General features: G+C 32.4%; 1 protein-coding gene across 3 annotated transcripts in view; it reads right to left on the bottom strand.

Annotated features, from left to right (window-relative positions):
- Positions 1-25,135, bottom strand: part of LOC129755641 (5-hydroxytryptamine receptor-like) — a 443,410-nt gene that overhangs the window by 135,661 nt on the left and 282,614 nt on the right. For all 3 annotated transcript variants that reach the window (XM_055752243.1, XM_055752244.1, XM_055752245.1), the window contains 2 exons: positions 16,031-16,140; positions 15,587-15,776 (listed from right to left, as the gene is read on the bottom strand). In XM_055752243.1, the coding sequence (XP_055608218.1) occupies positions 15,587-15,776; positions 16,031-16,140 (300 nt within the window). The remainder of the gene's footprint in view (positions 1-15,586; positions 15,777-16,030; positions 16,141-25,135) is intronic.

The following is a 25,135-nucleotide window of genomic DNA, read 5'->3' as shown; positions in this document are numbered from 1 at the left end:
TAAAATTATTTGGCTAAAATAATGACCCACTGTCGCAATTTTGCACTTAAAGAAATTCATTTCATTGATATATAAATTTCTATGATTTCATCAAGAGCAAGTTCACTGGTGTTGGGAAAAAGTGGTAGAAAATTTGACATTATGAAAATTTTACCATGCAAAAATGTATTCAAGATCTTTGGGCGTTGTATTTTTTTACAGCCCTGTTTCTATTTCAGCCGTTTGTTGTTAAAAAACTTGAAGGCCACAGAACTTGAAAATGTTTTTGCATGGCAAAATTTTCAAAATGTGCTTAGAGTGACAAAATTTCTACCACTTTTTCCCAACACCAGTGAATTTGCTCTAAGGGTATATATGGTCGATGGTATTGATGGCTGGTTGGCCTCAACCTTAACCCCGAAAGTTGATTTTTATTTGGGCCCATCAGAGTTGCCAGGTTGTTATGACAAAAATGAATATTTGCTCGCTTTTTATTTCTCGAATATTTTAACTCAATTTTAAACTATCAACATTTTCTACACATTTTGATCGCAACTTTGCAGATTTTTGAGAGTCATATACGCGCCTTGCGTATGCAAAAACTTCATTTCAGTACATTAAACAATTGTAAAATTTCTAAGCATGGTATCGTTGGAAATTTTGGGTATTTAGGCAGTAATGAGTGATGAAGAAGCTGAAAATTCCTCATATTAAAATTAATTGATACAGGCTGTTTTCAAACAAATAACAATTACAAACCTAAACAAATTTAATACGTACTAGAGGAATGAAGTCACTTCTGAAAATGTATACATTTCACGATAAATTTATAACTTGAACTGAGATATGAAGAGGATTTCTCAAAACATAGAGGAAAGTCGGGTAAAACGTACACCCTAAGGTAGAATCGCAATAGAAAATCAGTTATTGGCTTTTTCATCGCAGTCTTTGGTCAGATAGGTAGTTAAGGTTGTTTGCTATCACATTAACCATTAGTATTAGTAAATTTCCCTCATCAAGACTGTTTTTATAGCACTCTAAAACATGCTTGCAAATTTCAGTTTTTCAAAATGGTCGGGTTAAACGGACACTGCGTAGAAAAGGTAGATATTGCCGGAAAAAATGCTGTACCTACTAGTACATTTTCTGAGAAATAAGCATTTGAGAATGTTTTTAAACTAAAATGAAGCCAACTGGTTCGAGTCCGGTAGCGGAACGGTGTGGTTTTCGTAATTCCGTTATTAACAGTGCTGTTTTCACCAGGGATCAACTTTAAGCAGTTTTTATGGCCTATTTGAGATACTGAGTACTTTTTAACAGACAATTTCACTTGTCAAAGGTTTTCTGAAAGCATATGGAAGATCAAACTGACAAAAAATTGAAATATGAAACTTATGTGTCCGTTTTACCCGACCTTGAAGTGTCCGTCTTATCCGACCTAGCAACTTTTTTTGCAAGATGTTTTTTGTTCAAGCTCGTCAACCAAAATTCGATGGTTTTCCTCCAGATGGCCAATGAGAAGCCTAATAAAGATTCCATCGTTGGAAACGCTTGAAATTTCCAAAAATGATGCGAGTTATGGACTATTTTCTGAGTACAAAAAATTACATCGAATGGTGCAGCATGAAAATTTTTGTTTGTTTTGTTTACTATTATGAGACCTTGCTTGCTACAAATCAACAAAAGGTCTCGAAAGTGTTGATACACCTAGGAAAACATATTCCCATCATTAGATTTTTTCCAAACATTGTAATTTCCGAAATACTGAAAGTGTCCGTTCTACCCGCAGTGTCCGTCTCACCCGACTTTCCAACAATTTGCTTTTACTTATGATTTTCAGATGAGATTTAGAAAAATCAGTGCGAATATTGAAAAAAAATTGACTAGGCTCCACTGTTTAGCATTCGAAATCAAAACATTGACAACTCAGCCAGTTTCTCGAAGGAGCGAAAACGGCAGGAAACTTGCGTTTTGGGTACATCCTTTTGATATAATTAATCTTTTTATTCTTGTTTAGAGGTTAGGGCTGAGGCCATTCGGTAAGATAGTGTTCGTAAAGCACTGTCAATATATCCTAATGAAACGTTTTCAATTTTTACACGAAGCTTACTTTTACAGTATAATTTTTTCTATTCAAACTTACAAATCTAATGAGAATGAGAATGAGAGCTTAATGCATGCACAGACAAATTAATGCGTTTGTTTATTTTTATTGACATTCAAGAACAAGTATCGTGAAAATCAAGAGAATTAGGATAAAAAATCACTTGTAATACGAATTATTTCCATCAATGTTTGTTTCAATTTAAATTGATATAACAACTTTGAGTTATTCGCATTATTTTGATTTAACGATGCAGATGGTGAAAATGCATTGAAAATCTTAAACTTTCATCAATCTTTAATCCTAGGTTTAAAATCATAGATGTTGAATCTAAAAACAGGTGTTCTTGCAACGGAGCTATGCCTCAGTTGCCGATTTTTGGAAGTTTTGTACACAAGCATAAAAAAGCACACTTTTATACCCAAAGTATCTACCAAAACCGTACAAACATTCATATAAACTTTTCCTGAATATGTTTCAAAATGTCCCGCTGTTTTCTGCTGTGTCTCGTTTTTTTTTCTCAAAATTTCCCGTATTTTTTTTGAAAACCATCTGGCAAGCCTACCTTTACCTCAAATCTATAGATCCTCGTATATGCGATTTTTCTTCCAATTTTCTGTTCCGTTTTTTCAGTACACACTACGAAAAAAATCTGTAAAATCACATAACATGTGATGTAAATAAAAAGAAGCATCATATATGACGGAATTTTCAGTGCTAATTGGAAATTGCACGCCAGTAAAATTTTGCAACGTGTAAAATTAAAAATGATGTAAAATATTGCATCGTGTAAAATAAAAAAGATGTAATTATAAAATCACTGAATATTGAAAGAAAAACTTTCTGATTAGAATTTGTTTTGTTTTATTTATGGATAGTATGATTCAATAATGGAATTTTCTCATTTAAAAAATAAAATGCTTCCATAATTTATATCATTCATTTTATTAGGTGCCAAAATTTTTTATATTACAAATATTTTTTAAAACTTTTATTTTCTTCCCCGAAGTACCGGATCCAAAGTTTAATTACGGGGAACCGCTTCCAGAACCGCATCCCTGTTTCTCGAAGATCTCCGGACACCATCTAAACCAGGCATGTCAAACTCGTTAAGGTGTGTGGGCCGCATTAAAAATTTTCTACGGTGTAGAGGGCCGCAGCCAAAATCAGCTAGAAAACATAACATATTAGTTTCGCGAAGATTATATACAATACAATGGAATATAGTTAAAAGTAAACTGGGAATGAAATTTTGCGTTAATTTTTTATTAAAGCTTTTAATGTTTAACATTCTTATATTATAATGCATTATATCTATTGTACTGATGCTTGAGATCTTTTCTGAGATACTAGTTCATTAATATCAAGTTGAAGTTTATTTGTCACTGACACTTTTATTATTGATGATTTGATGATAAATTTGTATCAGATAATTTCGAATAATGAGGAGTTTTTGTAGCTTTCATTATGGAAAAAACTGCTCACATAGATAGGTACTTGCAAACATAGCAAGAATTCCGGCAACAAATTTCCGGTGTAAGCATCATAAGTTTTTTTGTCGCTAGAGTAGTGTCCTTTGACATTGTACTCTTTTGGCACATTTATGCAGAAATGACATCAAGCAGATTATTTTGTTTAATATCGATGGGCAAAAATAACTCAACTTCCATTTTGCCTGAAATATTCTTTTTTCGTCCTGATTTTTTCTCCTGCTAGTAGATGGTGCTGTAGTAACTAATTCTTTATCTGTATTAATTTCCATTTTTTTCTGAGAAATTAAAAAAAAAGCTCTGACATATTGGCTTATATATGAGGCTCTTGGAGCCAAAGGGGTGTAAGTGCAAAAATGATCATTTTTGAGCTAATCACTCTAAACAATTAGTTATATTAAAATCTTTATTCAGTGCTTATTTCAGATTTTTATAATTTTATCTTCATACTTTTTTGAACGGAAAAAACACTACAACTTCTCAAAAAGTATATGGAAAATCGCACATCAAAGAAACTTTGAAGCGTGCTATCTTGAAAGTAGCTTTTGTGCACTAATACCCCTTTGGCTTTGAGACCCTCATATGATGTGATAGCAATTGTTTACAAAAAACTAAACTTTATTGACGTCAAGTTTCAAATTTAAAATCGATCTCTGAACCCGGAAAGATGTAAAAAAAAAATATCTGCGAAGAGCAGTTTATTGGTCAAATTATAGACCAAAATTATACCTCATATGATGTGATAGCAATTGTTTACAAAAAACTAAACTTTATTGACGTCAAGTTTCAAATTTAAAATCGATCTCTGAACCCGGAAAGATGTAAAAAAAAATATCTGCGAAGAGCAGTTTATTGGTCAAATTATAGAAAACGATAATTTTATGAACAGTAGCTGAAGATATTTTTTAAAAAAACACAATTATTTTTTTTCATTTGACAGTATTTCAAAAACTGCTATAATCAGAATTTTCGAATTTTTTTTCATTTCAGTGACCGGTATGGTATTAAAAATGACTCTCAATTTACGAATAAAAAATATTGTTAACTAGTGTTATTAAAAATGTATGCTGTTTATACTCACGTATTCGGATAGGTTTGAGACAATAAGAAGACTCCAGCGGCGGTGGGATATGTTTTTGTTCAATTCCGGTGCAACCAACAAACTTACCGCGAAATTAACTAAACGATAGACAAGTGTGTCGTAACCGGTGGCGGAACCCAATTTTTCCGTCAACCTGTCCGACGCAAAATGGGCAGAATCTGAACGGTACAGATCCATTCGCCTAGAAATACTTTACCAAACTGACGAAGAGCTAGCCTGCGCGACGAGATCTTTCAACAAGTGCGAGAAAGAGATTTATCTTGCTTCTCTTTCACACTGCTATTCAACACGAAGTCAAACCGTTTTGCAGAAGAGAGAATACCTAAACAGATTCGCAAAGAGAATCAACGATGCTATCTACTCGATTTCGTTCAGTTACACGATTGAAACGATGTGTTTAAATTACACTACACTCAACCTTGAATTAACTTATTTCCTAATCTGCATTTTATATCCTGAAATTGATTTTCTTTTTAATGTATTTATTCATTCAATTCATACAACTCTCATATACCACAAAGTGGTCACTGAAATAAAATTATTCAGAGCTACAAATTTAATCATGGAAAATTTTTGATTATTTAGCACGTGCTTTTTTACAACGAATAATGTTTTTTAAAAAAATATCACAATATGTCTGTTGTTCCTTCGGAGAAGCCCAAATAATAGTACCAAAATACTTGGAAGATATTTATGTTGTTTACGCTATGAATGTTTACGCACAATCTTACACGGAAACGGAATCTCACCTCAATCAGGTTCAGAGCAACAATGTTACACATGTTTTTTCTGATAGGAAATATGAACATCGAAAAACATTTGCATCAAGTTGAAAACTTTACATTCAACTTTAGTTTTTTGGAGTAATATTTTACATAAAAATCAGTGGTGTTTTTTTTCTGTGACAATTTAAGACGGGGCTACGCGGGCCGCATTGACCAAGACCGCGGGCCGCATGCGGCCCGTAAACCCCCAGTTTGACATGCCTGATCTAAACCGATAAACTTACTCGCGCGCGGGGAAAATGCTTATACAAAATACTTTGGTGCAGCAATTCACTTAACAGTTTGTTTACATTTGTCTGGTTCTGTTCTTGGCAGTTTATAATTTTACATGATATTATCAAGTTCAGTGTATCGTAATATTAATTAAATTCAAATTCAATGTCCTTATAACATTCCGTGTCGTGTAATTTTAAGAAATTTCTAATTCAGTGTTGTTGAGAATCTTGTGTGAACGAAAAAAATTTGAAAATTACATCATATATGATGTAAAGAAAAAAAGCATCACATATGATGGAATGTTCAGTGCGAGTTGAATATTACACGTCTGTTAATTCCGACTGACATGTAAAATATTTAAGACGTGTAATCTTCAACTCGCACTGAAAGTTCCGTCATATGTGATGCTTCTTTTTATTTACATCATAAGTGATGTAAAATTACATCTAATAATCGCGTTCCGTGTCGAGTAATATTTTTGTCATTAGAATTCAGTGCTGTTAAGGATTCAACTTTTTTTATTTTGTAAATTTACATTAATTAATCGCGTTCCACGTCATGTAATTATAAAGGTTTTCATTTTCAGTGTTGTTAAGGATTCAGATTTTTTTTCTGTGTAGTTATATAAGTGTTTATTAATAAACAAGCTGACCCGGCAAACTTCGTTAAGCCTTTGAATTTTGCAAAAATAAGAAACATGTAAATAAGCAGAAAATATGTTAATAATTATTTACGCTCATGAAACTGGATTGTTACCTTCAAACGGAGTGAATCGACACAGTTTTTTTACTATTTTCGTAATACTTCTGTCATATTATGGTATTGCCTACCTCCCGGGGCAAACATTTTCGGAGAAGATTGACTTCCAACAAATCTGGAAAGCGAATATCTTCTGGGATAAAGTTAAAAATCTATTTTCTTCCGTTTTACATTTTTTTTTCATTTACAGAGGATCCTTGACATCGATATGTTCAATTTCTATTAACCCCAAGATAAGTGCCAAAAAGTGTTTTGTTGAAATGTGTCGTCATTTTAAGCAGTTTTGATCAACTGTCTTTCCTTTTTCGCCAAAACCATGTTTGAAATTTTCTTTATAGTATAGGTACCAAATTTGTAGAAATGGCACAACACTTTTCATGGTATGGAATCGTAATTTTTTTTATGCTGCAAATATATAAATATCAACAAATTTTCATACACCATTCTGTTTTTCGTTATCTATCATGCATTTGATATGTTCTCTGTATTAGATAATCTCCTCATAATTTTTAAAATCATCTTTTTTATATCGACTTTAACTTTATCATATTTATCGAGAAATGGATGCTTAAGCACTGAACAAAGAAAATTAGAACAGTCAATATATGTGTATGTACACATGGAATTTTTATTCACAACAATTTCAAATCAAACGATTATTAAATCTTTTTTTACTTTGAGATTTTGAATTCAAAATCAGAAATGAAACTCAAAAAAGTCTTTGCAAATCTAATTGAGTTTTCATTATCTCTGTTTTGGATCTTGAATGATATTTTCGTCGAGACTAAAATTTTTATTTTCCAAGCTTTTTGTATTTGAAGATGTTATTGAACCAATTATCTGTTCTTGATTTCTGATACTGAGTGTTGGATCAAATTATGAATTTTATTTTTACAAAGTCAACCCTATTTATATCCTTAATTTTGTTTAGTTTTTTAGCACCTTAGTATGAAAGGAAGAAGTGGATAGTATCCATTTCCTTGGTATTCTGATAAAATTCACATAGAATTACAAAGTTTATTCTCGAACTAACTCATTACATTCTTGACGTTTACAAAAACCAAGTAAATCAATTTATGGTCGTCTTATTCTATTAATTAAAAATTAGACGTTCTCTTGGTGTTATACCATAAATATGAACAGAAGATTTTGTAATGGAATATTTCATTGTTATCTGTTCAGTTTTTTTTGGATATGTGAAAACTTCCACAGTCATACGTAGAATATTATTTTTCTTGAATAATATGACAGTCTTTCATTTAACCGGAAAATAAACAAAATAAAATAACGAAGTAAATAAAAAAGATCAGAATTTTTCCCGCGCGTATCCTGGTCAGGCAAATTTATTCTATCTAAAAACCTAACAATATTTGAGCATTTGATTTCAAAATTGTCAATCCAAAATCCGGGCAATACCAAGCAAATTTGGGCTAAATTTAGTAACTACTCAAAAAAAAAAAATTAAAACAGAAAGCACTGTAATAAAAAAAAATTCTTCGAAAGACATCAGAAATTTTGAATCGTATTTTATGCATCCATAAACCGTGCATGATTATTATGTTAAAAATTGCTCAAAAAATTTCGTTTTAGTACGCAAAATTAAAAAAAAAACTTATTTAGAGATTTATTATTATTTGGAAAATAAAATGACTAAATCCGGAAAATTCGTGTTTTTTTTTATCAAAATCTGGACAACCGGGCTGGACGACTTGACCGGGTACTTTAAATTTTGTTTAATCAATTACCCGTCAAGTCCGGGTAAAACCGGGCAATCCGGCTAGCTTTGGGTAAATTAGCTTAAAAAATGTTGAAGTTGCCTTGATGCTGAAGCAGAAATGACAATTTTCGAAGATAGGTATACTCAATGCCGGCTTTTTGCGTTCTTTTTTTTCACCCCATACGGAAGGTGAACAATTACATCCAAGTATCCATTTTACTGGTGCCACGTGAAAAGTACATTTGCAACGAAAATGGGCGCCAAAACTTCCTATAGAGAGATGGATGAACATCAGTAAGCCTTAATTGCTTTTGGCGCCTTCCTACTCTGGGTGATTCGAATGAAAAGAAAATGGAAATTGGGTGCCATGACTTTTATTTGATACGAATAAAAACTAAAAATTTGTTTTCAAATTCCATAAAAACATTTTCGAAATTATCTCTCCGTTGTGTTATTCTTCGCGTGAAGACGAACACAACAAAAAAAATCGCATGCAAATCGGATGATCCAGTGAAGAGTTTTGCGTGTTCGCACATTTCTGTATGGTCTGTCTCTCTCCCTGTTTTATATATATATATATATATATATATATATATATATATATATATATATATATATATATATATATATATATATATATATATATATATATATATATATATATATATATATATATATATATATATATATATATATATATATATATATATATATATATATATATATATATATATATATATATATATATATATATATATATATATATATATATATATATATATATATATATATATATATATATATATATATATATATATATATATATAGATTGTAAATGGGTCATTCTTTTTCAAGTGCGAACAGCGAAAAAAAAATTATCCGAAATAAATCAAACTTGGCCTGTTGAATCGCTGAGGTCTATAAATAAATCCTTTTTTAGAAAAATCCGCCCACCCCTCGTTCCTGAACCCTCTCTTCATTTTCACACTATTTCACGATCCGAAATTAAAAGTCGTAGAAATTGACAAAATACTCGTTGTAGAGATTTTATTGAAATCAATTAATTGATTTTACAGATATTTGAAAAAGAAAACATTTCAAACGTCAAATTATCGATCTAAAATTAAAACGTTAGTTTTCTCGGGGAAAGTTTGTTTTTATTTACAATTTTTTTGAATTCATCGTGTTTTTGAAACAATTTCACGTAAGAACCATTAAAAATCTCAATATAATATTTCTAGTTTCCAAGATAATAAGATTGAATATTTTTCTTGTTTTTTTGTACATAGTACTAAGCGATTCCTCTACTGTCCATCAGAGTGGCTATAAAAATTCTAGTATTGCTTGTTGACATGTCTAGAAGACCCTACCAATTTTCAACTTATTTGACCCAGTTAAAAGGATGTCTTACCAGAGCTCAAATTTGTTTGAAATTTTGACACCATCTATTTTAGAGAAACTCAACAAATCCCCTTTATGATTCTCATTTGTGGGTGAATACGTAAAAAAAAAAGGTTGACTAAATCCCAACGTGATTATGAACAAGTCCGTTGAAAACCGTCAGTTGATTCGATCTGAGAAAGTTATTAAGCTAGATAGGAAGGTATTTCCGGAGAGAATATAAACAAAATTTATTGTTATTAGTCTCATATTGAAATTCCCTCATGTTTGTTCTTTCACGATTAGCTAAAAAATTAAAAGAACTTTATATTTGTTTTCGTTGTGGTAAGAAATTTAATGAAATTTTAGAACCATATTGACTTGAAATTGCTTTTAAAACCATCATTCATATGGATTGCAAATGCTGGTTATCGATTTCTTTCCAGTTTTTGTTAAATAATATCGATTTGCTTTTTTTTTTTGACGAAAATTCATTGATGTTTTGCCTTTGAAATTGATCGTGAGACATAACAAATTAGAGCATTTCTCTATGAAACCAACCCAAGTAACATTTAAAGTTTATAGCAGGCGATTAGATAAAGTTTTGGTTTTATAAGGGCTTGAGGAGTCCAATAAAACTATCAGTGTTTCTTGGGAATGACAATAAATTTAGCTTATATTTTCTCCGGAAATACCTTCCTTCTTAGCTTAAAAATTTCTCATCTTATGTCGAATCATGTTACGGTTTTCAACGGACTTGTTCAAAATCACGTAAATATTCAGTCAATCATATTTGTGTACGTTTATACACATTGATACGAACCATAATGATGATTCGTTGAGATTTTCTAAAATGAAAAGTTTCAAAATTTCATACGAATTTGAGCTTCGATAAGACATCCCTCTAAGTTGATCAAATGAGTTCAAAATTGGTAGGAGTTTTGTGGACATGTCAACAAGAAATTTTAGAATCCTAGTTTTTGAATCTGGTGTACTTAGAATTTTTTCACAGGCAATCTGACGAACAGTAGAGGACTCACTTAGTACTATGTACAAAAAACTTCGAAAAAAAAAATTTAATCTTCAATATAGGCTTACCAGATACTTTCGGAAAAAAGCGGGACATTTCACGAAAAAAAAGCGGGACACAGCCGAAAAAAGCGGGACATTCAAAAAACTCTTTAAAAACTTAATTGTATAGCCAAACTTATACGTATACCATCAGCCAAAATTGTTCATAGAAAGGACAATTTTTTTTTCAATGCGGATTGATTCTGCTAAGTTTTTCTCACATGACTTATTTTTACACGGTTTTTGTCCATATGCACCGTTATTTTCTATGGTTCTCGCGAATTAATATGTTATTTGGAAGAAAGTATTACAAGTTGTAGTATTAGACGGCGAATTTTAAACCGCTTACAAAAACTTCGTGTAATTTGTATAAAAATTTGTTTATTTGGTAATTTGTTTAAAATTTTAACCTCAAGAAAACTTCCATCTTCATATTCCTTGGTCAATTGAGTCGAAAAACGTGGTGTTCAATATAAGGCAATTTAATTAAGGATCCGGCGTAAAAATGAATCTTTGCAATTCTGTAATCTATAATTGTTTGGAGGCAACTTAAACATTAGTTCTTTATACATTGTTCGAACATGCTCCAAGAACGCTCAACTGAATCAGAATTTAACTGTAATGCTAAGAGCTTTAGAGTTATTCAGTATTGTCTTACACAAACTATGCAAAATGCTGGTTATTTTGAAAAAATACGTATTTTTTTGCGTTCAATTGTCTCAGAAACACGATTCAATCTTAAATTTGATAATATAAATATACGTTCCTTGAGAAAACTAACGTTTTTATTTCAGATCAACAATTTGACTTTTTAAACGTCATTATTTCTGAACATCAGAAAAATCCATCAAAAGATTTTAATAAGATCTTTACAACGAGTATTCTGTTAATTTTCTACGACTTTTAAGTTCGGAGATATTGCATTTTGAAAATGATAACAATTTTAAAATCGTGAAAAAAGGAACGAAGGATGGGCGGGTCATTTTCAAAAACGCAGGGTTTATATTGCAGACCTCAGCAAGTTTATCGGCCAAGTTTGGCGAATTTCGGATGAGATGTTTTTTTCGCTATGAACACTTGACATGGAATTACCCTAATGCAAAAAACAATTGTTTAGCTTCTTAAAACCAACGGCCTATACCGCTTCAAATAAACGAATTGTGAAAACAGTTAAAATAAAAAAAAATCGATTTTAAATCTGGTAACACTGTGAAATCACACAAATTCCGTGAGTCTAAGTTTTAAGTTGAATAATAACTTTGTCGAACGTTCTAAAGTGATTTGGCGAACGTAAACAAAGTTACAGGGATTTTTTAGCTTGCTTCAGGTAGAATTTCTCAAATTTCCATGTAACATGCCTCAATAGGTGGCGCGCGCCTTCTTCTTCCATCGTTTTAGCTATCTTTTTCCACCAGGTCATCATTTGATTGATGTCTTTGGCAACCTTTCCCTTTGCTTTGAGTCTTCTCTTCATGATTACCGAGTTTTTTTTTTCGATAGAGTGGAACTGGGATCAGTTGGGTTAGTTAACGTTTTTCGGAACAAACTGGACCCCTTTCTCTGCATTCCATTTTTGAACGACTTTGCTGTAATGACAGCTCGCAAAATGTGATCAAAACATTATGGGATGGTCATGGAATCGAATGAACGGAAAAATTCGTTTATGGAGATACTCTTTTTGGTATATGTCCAACGTCATTGGTTTATTTGTAACGAAAACTATCGTTTGTAACGAAAACTTTCTAGCATTTTCAATGAAACTATACGACAATATTGCCAGAAAAACAGCAATTTTGCCCAAAACATAAAAAGGCGCATTTAACCCACACAGTTTGAGGTTCGGCATTTTAGATAAATAACAGTTATAATAAAATCGTTTTCTCGAAAACTGAAGGAGATTTAAACATAGAAATTACTCCAATGTATAGAAAACAGATGCTTGCTCATGTGTATACAGTTTTTGTACACATGCATCTCCCCTACCACTATTTTCCATAAAAAAGTTATTTGAATAAAGATTTCAACGTTTTTAAAAAAGTACTTCCACTTCAGTGGTTAAACATACAGCTTAAATTGTAGGAAGTATTCCGATCAATTCGAGAGATTACGAATGAATCATCATTTAACATTTTTAAAGTGACAATATCATTGATGTGATGAATATAAATTCTTCTACCTATTTTCCTAAAATAATAGAAAATCATTAGAAAACCCGCAAAATAGTTTATTAGTCCAAAAATAGGAACCTTTCGACCATAATGTCCCATTTTAAGACATGACATAATAAGATTTTTCAATGCTAATCAATCAATTAAGCGGCAAATTTTCATAAGGGCATTTTTTGTTTGTTTCGATTATAGTCGTTTTACCATCTTTTATAGCATTCGCGACTTTATCAATGTTGCAGTTGGCGGATCGTTATTGAATAACTTATCCGGTACAACTGTGTTCGAAGTTTTGCTCTTGGGCTCGAACTCGCAGACATTGGCTCATGAGACAACGGACTTGCCAACTGAGCTTTATCACAAACCTTTCATAAGGGTATAATGAAGAACTTATATTTAGCGTTTCCAAGTATTTTTTGTTAGCTTTAGGGAAATAAACTACAAGTAAACAAAAAAAAACCTTATAACTATAATTTTGCAGAGAAATTGTTGATAAGATTTTTTTTAGGTATTCATAGCAGAAATTAAGGTGTTTATTTGAATCGTTAAAAGTCCGTAATATAAGTTCATGTTATTTTTTAAAACAAAATATATAAAAGGTTTTTAAGTTTTTTTTTTGAGAAATTTACCTTAATTTGACATTTTAGATCTTGGTTCATTAAAGGGTACTCCAGCACCGTAACAGAAAAAGTGGATTCAAAGTATGAAATTTTGATCATTCATATCCATGTAGGGGAGAGGCGGGCTAAATGCGCATGCTAAGGAGAATATAAATTTTCTCTCATATTCCAAAATATAGTATTTGAAAACTTTCTGCACATGAGCATATCTTTTATGTACGTTAGAGCTATTTTCCTGTTAAAACCTCTTACCATTTTTAGAGATATTTATTTTATAGTAAAAGTAGTCCAAATAACCGATTTCTGAAATTCTAAATTCATATTTAAATCACGGAAAAAAATAGTTAGAGCAACCAAAATTCTGGATTTAAATGAAATTGTTAATGTGTCTGTTCAGTTGTAATAACCACTATCAAATGCCGAAAAAAAAGATTCTCATTAATATGTCTATGTTCTGCACCATAAACTGTAAATCATAAGGAACCTTGAAGGGGCAAAAGTATGAACAGAAAATGATATACAGAGTTCACTGAAGTAAATCTGAATGGAAAGTGTTAACTTTTTTTTAAAAATGCACTGGAAACATCAGCGCATAATTTTGTTTCTACAAATACCTGCTCGTGTGAAAAATTGCTCAAATACGATGAGAACTGGATTTCGTAAACCAGTTGAATATGGATAATTTGTTATAAACTCTGAATTCGCGCAGGTTGTTCGCCTATGTATAGGATTTGTATCAAAAGTAAACACAGAAGCTGCTGCTGTAGGCAAAGATTGTTATAAAATAATTTTCCTCTTGACTTCATTCAGAAATGTGAAAAATGCTTTTTTAAAATAGGGTAACACTAAGATTGTACCTTTTTCCCACCATACTCTAACATTAATGTTTACAGTTGATTTACGAGTATTAAAGTTCAATATATTTAAAAAAAAACTGTTGAAAATTTTGTATGAATATTTAAATATTTTTGAATTTACAAAACACAAAGTTTATTCATGCCATTTGTCAAAAGAGGATTGCCATTAATTTGCTCTTTTAAGATATGTTGATCTATCAGTTATTTCGTCAATCAGCTGTAGGCGCATTAGACCGCTGCTGGCTTTGTAAATAAAATTAAAATTTTCAAACCTCCCATACATTTTTATAGTTTTTTACTGCCAGAAATAGCAGCAGAAATAGCAATAGAAATTTTCAATTCCATCCATTTCGTCCTGAATTAGCACAAACAGTTTTAATTTTTTATGAAAAGTTGTATGGGAAATCAAAATTTTTCATACAAAAATCGCCAGAGAAACACTGAAAGTTATAAAAAAATATAACATTGAGTGAAAACTATTTCTTGATTCTTTTCCTATGAATTACTAAGCTGTTTGTCCTGTTGGAAAAAATGAAGCTGAAGAAAAGGTTAAACTAAGATCAAGGATCAACTTCATTTCAAACATATTCGATTTTCTAGATGATTGAATGTGCAAAAATTTCTTCACCCATACAAATTCTCATACAAAATTGAAACACGCTGCGATGCGGAATCAACCAAATATTCTCAAATTTTACACTGATGCTTGGTGACCAAAAAGGCACCGAAAAAACATATGGAAGCCAAAATTCATTTTTTGCAGCGGTCTTATGCGCATATTACCCAACATGCGCATTTACGAACACTTATCCCATAAATCTATCAAAAACGGTAAAACCAAGGATAAAAATTCTCATCAAACTTGCCATCTTTTGCAAAGTTGTAGCCAGAAATCTTTCCAGTTAAGAATTCCATTAGCATCGCATTAAATATCTTGGAAAAGACACACACTGTTTAAGGCTTTACAGAGCGAATAAACGTGGACAACTTAAGATTAACATGTAACACCCAGTACCAAGATGAGAGTCGAACCCATTCCATCAGTGGACCAGCGATTACCGTCTTACCACGCTAACCGCGTGACCACCAAGACATTCCAAATGTATCTTTCAAAATAAACTAAATATCTCACCAACGTTCATACAACCCTGCTATCTTCACCAACCTAATAACGCACGGCTTGTTTCGTGCACATTTGCTAGATTATCTTCGAATTGCTCAATGTGCCGAATCTTGCAATTCGAGAGCAACAAAGAAGTAACAAATGGCAGAAATTGGGTCCGCCTGTTTTTGAGCCTGGACTTCTCATCCCAACAAAAATTCAGTTCCGGCTACACTCACCTGATAGGCGATGTCTTGTGAAACCATACACTTTTGCTGTTCTATCCTTTCCAGATAATCGGGATCCTTCCAGCCGAATTGCGGTGCCAGCGATACGATGACAGAGGCAAACCAAACCAGGAAGATCATCGTGAAGACCCGCCGGCTCGTCCGGGAGTGCATGTAATCGATATTGGTCACGGCCCAGTATCTGGAAGGGAAAAAACGGAAACAAATAAGTTGGATTATTCAAAAACCTATTTTTTCTAATGTGTTATCGTTATCTCAAAATTGAAATTTTAGTGCCTCGAACTGCTTCAGCAAATCGTGAATGCCTTTGATATTTTGCTCTGAATGTTTCAATTTTTTTCCGGTATGAAGCCATACATTTTTAGTCGGAAATTAATTATTCCGACTTTCATGACAAATAGTGACAGTTGTTCTAGCTTTGTTATTGATACTCACCGATCCGTGGCAATCGCCACCAGATGCAAAATCGAAGCGGTGCAGCACAGGACATCACAGGACGTCCAAATATCACAAAGCTCCGGCCCGAGGATCCAACCACGGCTTATCTATGATGATGACGATGATGGGGGCCATTTTTTATTTGTTTGAATCCGTTCGACAAAAAAAAACCGTCATTGGGCCGGAATCCATATGGTGTGGTCGTGGATGGCACATTCGGTAATGGCCGAGAGCAGCAAGTTTATTAGTTTGTTTTGATTCAAATCAGTGATTGTTGGCATTGGATGAGCATAAACAGTCAGGACGAGCGAACGGAGGCAACGCAAAAAAAAAAATCCCATAACTCTTCCGCCAAAATGCCCCATCTGGGAATGACAGCTTGAGTGTTCGTTCCCTCATATCGTTCCTCGCAGACTCGGGTGTGTTTCCCGTTTTGTGCGGAATGAAATTAATTTTTTCTCCTGTACACTCGGGAGCTGGAAATGTTTTTCCGGCAGTTACTGGATGACAGATTTTTTCCTTCATACATGTGGACGTGAGATTTTTTTTTAAATCAATAGGCTAACGAGATCAAAACTGTTTCTAGAGTGAACTAGTGCATGGCTGAGAGCATTTAATAAAACTCAAAGTTCTTTATTTCATACTTGATATTTTTTTCAGAATTTCAAGAAAACTACCGTTAATTTTTTAATCAAACTTTAAGGCACTTTTTATCATTCTGATGATAAACTACAGACTTTAAATGTGATTTAAAATATCATCGAAGCTTTATTCCATTTGTAATAATTTTAATTTAAAAATAAAAAAAACTGTAAAAAAAAATCATACAGTTGCTTGATTTCATTATTTAAATGAATATTATTTAAATAATTTTCAAGGGGATATTTTTACTGATTTTTCGAAAATAGCGCAATTTTCCATGGTTCCTACCTTTCGGTATAACCTTTCAGAGTTTTGTTTTGATTTTTTCAGCGAAATTATAGAAAATAAAATATTTTAATAATATATAAATAGACAAAACATATTTAAGAAAAAATTTTCTCTGAGGACACAAATCGACAAAGAAAGTTTGAATCAAAAAGCAAAGCTTTTTTTGACTTTGCTTGTGCAATAACTTTTAAAACACTTGTGATATAAAAGTTTGCTGAAGACATGAAAACAAAATTGAAGGGGCATCTGAATATTTAAAGTTAAAATTTAAAGGGGTAATCTTTTTTCAAAATTTTAGGAAAATGTGTATTTTTTGGCAATTTATATGATTAAAGACTCTAGATGGAATTTTTCATTTCTGTTTGTTTCCCCAAAAAAAATGTTACTTTATTTTCATCTTTTGCGAAGAAGACATTAAAAAAAACGGATCTCGGTAAACAAAATCCTTTAAAATAAATGGAAATGTTTTGTTCAGGTTGAAAAATTATTAAACCAATTTTTATTCTTAGGCATAATGGCATATTCACATAAAATAAAACTAGCAGCCTAATTAGTTTTTCGTGTAGGACCAATGGGCGAAACTTCAAATCCAAAACATAAACAGCTGATCAATTGTGCGAAACTTGCTGGTGTAACCGGAATCGAAAATATAAAAGAGCGAAACTCGAAAATATCTGAAATTTATTGAAAAATGTAAAAGTTCAAGTGAATATAATGCACATTTCTTGATTTTTTCGAAGAAAATAGTGGATTTTTAAAAAAAGACTTTGATAAGATGTTCCGAAATTTCAAAAGCGTTTTTTTCATTTCAAGCTAACTGCTAGTTTCGCCCTTATGAAATGTAACGCTAGAAAAGTTGAAATAAAAAAAGACTGTTCATAGCAAATTGATGAAGTAACAGAGTTTTTTTTTATAAAAGATCAGCTGCTTAGTTTGATACGCTTCATGATTTGATGTGAATTTAATTGATCGTTTATTTTTTTCGTACTCTCGTCTGCAAATTTAATACGGTTAGTAAAATTTATACCTTAATGAAATTCTTTTGAATGCTCTGTGAAGTGTATAAAAATAATTTTGCTATTTCAAAACAAAGAAGAGACAGTTCAATATTTCAATTACTTTTGGGAAACAATTCATTTGGTTTTTATTGCAATTTTTGCGTATCATCTTATTTGTCTCTTTTCACATTACAAATACGATCTAAGCATGAAAGTTGAGCATTCAGATATAGTTTTATAATTGGGACATTATATTTTAGTAAGGCTGGAACAAATATAAATTTCTTCTTTTGTCACCAACCCTCCCCCCCCCCCCCCCCCCCCTCCCTTTGACGGTATCCGACAAGTTTAATCAACAACCAAAACCAAGAAGAAAGACCAAATGTCTTTTTCATCGAAACATTTCATTGGATTTTTAATGTCTAGTACTTTATGTATGTAAGGGTCCCCCATCGGTAGCAAGGTCCTGCCTATGTCTGTGTGGTTGGCCCGAAGGCTTCCACGGCCGATGGTTCGTCGAAAGAAGGCATCCAACCCTCAAAAACCTGCAATGGTTGGCTACCACTCCGCTTGCAATAGTTTCTTCAGGTTATCCCCAGATGCATTCCCTCTGGTAAATATTAAAGTAGAATATATATGAAATACAATGAATATAAATACAAAATATAGTCAAAATGCAATGAAAATCAATATAAAAGAATTAATATAGATATAATTAAATTTAAAAACAAACCTTTTGGTGAACAATAATAATAACAAAATGATAAAAAAAAGAAAAATCATAAATAAGTTATTTGTATTGAAAAAATAATAATAGAGAGCCAATTAATATTTTTTTGTTTCTGATAAAAAATAACGAATTTAGATGTAAATTGAATCAACAAAACATTCTAGAGAAAAAAAAGTCATCTTATGAATGATGATAACTTGAGAACGTGAAAAGCAAAAAAAACTAAAACAAAAAACTAATGATGAAAATGGGAAAATAAATTAAAATTATGAAAAAAATTTTTTCCAAAAATTCAATTATTAGGTTGGCTGTGATAATCAGATCATTTCGGATTTGACCTGTAAATGCAATCATAGATGTACTTGGCAGAATATTTAAAAAAAATAGTTTTTACCGCGATAGGAAGTTGAAACAATTTTACCCAAGATGATTTCGATCTTCATGATCGTTGAGTAATTTATGACTGCAAAGAGTGATAATGATATTAAAAATAAATATTTAGAAATATCAAATAATGATAAATATTATCAAATAATTTCTGAATAAAAAATTAAAATTTAGAAATTTACAGTTTAACACCATTTATATAAATATCATTTCACAACGTTGATGAATGTGGTTTCTGTGAGTCTGGATCGGTTATAAAAAAAAATAATGTGTTAACAGTCGTTAAATTATATTAAAAAAGAAAAATAATGTTTAACAACTTATGTTTTACTGATTAATGAATTCTGAAAATTTGGATGCAACAGCGAAACATGGAACCTCTTAAATATGAATCATTATTATTGGTAAAAATGTGAAACATTAAAGTTGCAAAAAGCGTGAGAAACCAACAGAAGCATTACTAAAGTTGACCATTAAAAACTCTCTGTTCTCAGCTAACTTAGTAAACAGTTATGAAAATATTTTTTTTATAATTTAAACTGCGCAAATTGGAACATATTTTGTTATAATTTTGGTAAAGCTGTAAATGTGGCAACGCTGAATTAAATAATTACTGTTTCAGTCGTTTCACCACCAGAGTACACTATCCGAGCTTTTTCTACTCGCCACCGTTGTATCAAAGGCAGAAGCGTCGTTTTACGAGCAGGAGAGAGATAGATATAAACATTTAAAGTACATTCAAATAAGAAAGATCTCACCAAATTAGTTTCGCCAACAGCACATGCTCAGCTTGTATTAAGATGTCCTTGAACCGGGTGCCTCTTGTTGCATCAGATAATTGAATATCTTAAACTCATCACTATGATTTTCAAAGGAAAACCTTCGTGTGCTTCTTGAATTTCTTTCACGTTTGAAATCACACTCAACCTTCCTCTCTCACTCGCACCCATACTAAGTAGTTCGAGGAGGAGAATCTTCCCGAAATGCCTAATCAGGGCAGCCATTTTTCTTCGGGCATTATTTTCATCACTTTTGCCATTCTTCACACATTCCATGTAAGGCAATTTCACGGATCATTTGATAAAAATCTCTTATCAACCACAGGACACTTCATTGCGTTAACATTATTCGGACAATATATCAGAAAAAACAGCACACTTATTCCATCAAACCAAGCAAATTTCCCACAAAGAACCGGACAAGCGAGAAAAAAGAACCGTACCGTACGGAGTCACGCAGACGAATGTTTTAATGTCTAGTACTTTATACTTCTAAATAAAATTTTAATGTTTATTTGGATAAAATAATTGATGTTTTTTGTTTGATTTTGTAAAAAAACGTGAATTAATATGAATCGAATCTGGGCTTTTTGGGAAATCTGACAAGCATCTTTTAACCAGCTATTGAAATTTTGGTTTTTTTTTTTCTAAAGTACTGATTTATGTTGAAATATTTCATTTAGCTGAAATCAGATTATGAAATTTTGAGAAAAATATGTTTTCTTAAACGAAGTTCACTTTTTCCGTTTTAATTAGTGTAAATTTTTAATTTATTTGTCTGACTTACAATTTTTTTAATATGCTAATTATTTCAAAATGTTGGTGTCCCAAAAATTTTATTCGAAATGCCATAAAAATGTATGGAACTTTGTATGTGCAATTGTGCATGAATGTGCTATAGACGATATGTTTTCGATATCCAAAATCTCAAGTGTGTTTTTATTCCTTTTTCTTTGGATTCGTTATTCCTGTAGTTTTCACTCTCGAATTTGTAAATTACATTATTACAATTCTTCATCAAATTTCACTGTAAAATTAATAGATTTTCAGAAATCTTATAAGCTTTTCTTCACTTCCTTTTTTGCCTTTCTTTCAGAAAGGTATAGTTATCGGTCGATTTGGGAGATCATTAATTATGGGTCTTAGATATACCTTTATAGGTACCTATCGAATCAGCTCGTCGAGTTCAGACGATGTCTGTGTATTTGTGTGTATTGGTGTGATTTTTTGTAAACTTTTTTTGCACGTTTTTGCGAAACTGGGCAGTACAATAAAAATGATTTTTAGCTTAAAAAATTTGATTTTTTTTTCTTCTTTGTCCTATAAAAGAAAGAAAAAAAACAAAATAGTTTAAAAAATAAATTTCCATAGTAATTATCATCAAATCATCACTCCAAAAAACGTGTCAATTTGGCTTGCTAGCCACAACCAGCAATCACTAAAATCTAGATTATCGTATCTATGACGTCAAATTATACGTGACGTCATAGATACGCGCTTGCTATCTAAAAGTATGGACCTGTCGATGTGTGGAAGGGAGATCAGACAGACTTCACTCCCACTCAGGTTTGAAGTCATCGTGACAGAAACCGTGTGGGAGGAAGACGACAGTTCAAATTTTCCCGGCCAATGATTGTATTTTTTCATTTTAATGGTTAAGTTTGAAACCGAACCATTTCACAAATTTCGGAACCGGAGCTTCGAATTATTATACATAAAATGGTTTTCACCAAGGGGTACGACCCCGAAAATAATGAAGTCGTTGATGACTACGTGGTGCCCACACTGCATGGTACGAAAGCGATAGTGACTTCGAGACTTCCACAACATTATATTCAGGCACAGATTGCTCTGAGAAGGGGAAAACAACACGGGTACGCGGACGATGTATGCACATCCTCTCATCTTCTCACGTGCCGTTCGTGCTTACGAAGCTTTTTCTTAAGCATCAATGACAGGAAAGTATTTCGCCCGTGGAAGCCAAGGAATATTTAAATAAGGTAGTGTCGAGAGCCATATTGGATTTTTTTTGTGACGTCACAAAAACGATTGTATCGAAAATTTATGTGAGAATGGTAGGAATTTCAAAGAAAAACACGTTTTAGAACGAAATCGAATTCCAATTTCATTTTGATTTTGTTGTAAGGCCTCTATTTCATAATGTTATGCAGTTTTTTGGTCCTTAGAAGATTGAATAATGTTATTTTCTTAATTTATTAATGAATGCAATGTCGCCTTGAAGCTAAAACGTGCAAAAATGAAGAAAATATCAGCTTCGAAAAGTCTAGCTGGTAGATCTTGCGTGTCCAACTGATTGTAATGATTTTAATCCAACCGGTGTAACATATACAATTCTTATGTAGAACAATTAATATCAATTCATGATTGTTAACTCAGTTAACTAAAATGCCAATTAAAGTTTGTGGTTTGGTATCAAAAATTGTGTTTTGCTCATTTTTTTGTAATGAGGAGCTCAAACTGCACTTACTTGAACATTTTCATGGAAGACTTCGAACTAATTTTAAAGTTTTGCAAATTTCAGTGGTGAAAATCCACAATTTTTTCGAACTTCGATGGTCTTTTTTAAAGAAAAATTATTCGTAAATGCAACTTTTTTTGCACCCATCTTGAAGAGTAAGAATCCTTCTACAATAACACGTTTTCAAAGTGGAAAATTTCCAGGAGATTCTTCGAATTCTCATCGAAAAAGGAAAGTTTTCTAGTTAATTAACAGGATTTTCGTGATTGTGACGTCTCAGCCTGAACCAATACTAGAGCAGGGCTGCCTTGGCACTACCTTCTTTAAATATTCCTTGCGTGGAAGCAAATTAAATCCAATAAAACAAATGCTACTGAATCCTCTCGAGCTTTAAGCTCCCAAGTTCCCTTTTCTCTTCCTCTCTTCAGATCTAACGTTGCGTTATTGGCCCTTATTCTGCGCCGCGCATGACGTGACGATAGTCGAGTCACCCAAGTCACTCTATTCCAGTAGTCGGTTTAGGTGAGGAACGTCACTTCGGATGAACTTTTTGAGTTCTTACCCTATCCTCGTAGTCACCGTGGGTGAGAATCGTCGCATTCGGGTGACGATTTTAGGTGACAATTGTCGGTACCGATTCAGGTACCGACTCGGCAATAATTTAACCAAAAATTTGCATCCAGTGGGACAAGCAAGAACAATTGCATAAAATTGAAACGATTTTAAAATTTTTGTTGTTTTTTTTTAGCTTTTAAAATGATTTTAGGGAAAAATATGAAATTTGAAATCTGATTCTGAGTATTTCGGAATAATTCATAAAAGAGCCAGTACTGCGAATTGAACGGTCAAATATATAAATTTATTTGTAGATTTTACATCACCCTATTCGGTGCATAATATGACTATAAGGTAGCCGACAAAAATTATTAAAAATTTAATTTGCTTCCCGGATTGCCTGTTGCAAATTTCAGACAGCTGCCACATTTCAGACAGCTGCGTTGAATCATCCAGCATCATGGGCAGTTACTTCGCAAGGCGGCATATTGGAAACCATCTATCATGTTCCGCTTGTGGCAGATTTCCGCAGCTGCTCGGTGCAGTTTCCAGCTGGAAATTCGAACACTTTTAGAATTTTTGTTTATTTTTTTTTTTTTTTATTTACGACACTTTACCATCCTTGTGGCATTCGTGTCTGTATTTTTGTTTATGTTGCTCTGAAGTTCCTTCACTGTACTTACGGTTTTCCGTGGCGATTGGACATTTCCGGATGTTGGTGCGAAATTGTCTCTACGATTACATTTTCCGACAACACAACACAACAAAATGGAAAGCAAGCACAATTGGTACAAAAAGTTGAAAACTTTCCTTCCTCGGTTGCTTACTACTGCTTTTCCACAGCGGCCTTGTGGTGGCTACGGTGTAGGAAAATAACTTGCGGTTAGTTTTTTTACTCCAATCAGTCAGCTTACCGGCTCATCCGCTGCAAATTTCGGCTCCAAATCCGGCCTGGACGACTTGCTAACACCTTAAAATTGGATTGTGGTATTTTCCGAAACTAAATTCGCAGTTGTTCATTAAAAAACTAATTTTAAAATTCGGAAACGCGAGCAAAACAAAACAAACCGAGCTAGTTGACACATGAGCTCACTCAGTCACTCACCTACGAATGAACCTCTGTCACTTTACCCACATCGACTACGGGAATAAGGTGACAAATCTCACGGTGACTCCGAGGTGAGGTGACAATCATCACGTCACGCGCGGCGCAGAATAAGGGCCATTGTTGTTGGGGTTGGTGTCTAGCAAAAACGATGACGGCTTGGATGTCAATCTGAACAGTAGCGCCACCAAACCCTCCATAGTAGAGTTTTAAGCATTTGGGATTTTTTTGGAACATACATATGAAGCTAAAAAGCTAATAATCATTATTGACAAAGTTGAAGAAACAGGAAAAAACTCTGTATTAACCATTTTCGCCAGGCTGACCAAATACAAAAATGACAAAATCGACAAAATTGACAAAATTGAAAAAAAAATGATTAAATAGACCAATTTGACAAAATTGACGAAATTGATAACTTGACATAATTCATTAATTTGACAAAATTCACTTAGTTAAAAAAATCATAAAATTGATAAAAGGTATAAAATTGACAAAATCGAGAAAATTGGCAGAATTGACCAAATTGACGATGACAAAATGGACAAAATTCACTGAATTGACAAGATTGCTAAAACTGACAATATTAACAAAATTGAAAAAATTGACAAAATTGACAAAATTAACAAAATTGTTTTTATCGATTGTAACAAAAAATCGTGTAATTTTTCAAAAATCCTTTTTTATCCCCTATAGTTTAAACAGTTAGTCCGTTTGATAGCTTCATTTAACGAAAATCATTTACAAAAGTGATTTTTGTAAACATTCATCCGTTATAAATTGAAACACGCAAATCAAATATGTTTTGAATCTGAAAGAAAGGCTCAAATCCACTGTTAAGTGTACTAAACCGGGTTTTGTTTTGTGGTATCAGTGTTATAACATGTTTTTTAATACTGTGCTCAAATTTGCTCAGAAGGAGGTGAGCTCAAAAACCAAGGAAAATATTGGCGTTAAGTGAAAAAAAAAATTGAAAATCACTGGCCTAAAATGTACAAAATCAAAAAATCGCGTTAATTTGGATAGAAAGCTTTAAAATTTACCATTTCTACAGTTCGACTTTCGATCTTCCAACTTTCAACGAATATTTGAAGACTTCATGAAATTTTCAATGAAATACCTTAAACTTTATTTATTCA

This window comes from Uranotaenia lowii, chromosome 3 (assembly GCF_029784155.1).
Source record: "Uranotaenia lowii strain MFRU-FL chromosome 3, ASM2978415v1, whole genome shotgun sequence".
Lineage (NCBI taxonomy): Eukaryota > Metazoa > Arthropoda > Insecta > Diptera > Culicidae > Uranotaenia > Uranotaenia lowii.
This window is presented reverse-complemented; position numbering and strand designations above follow the sequence as displayed.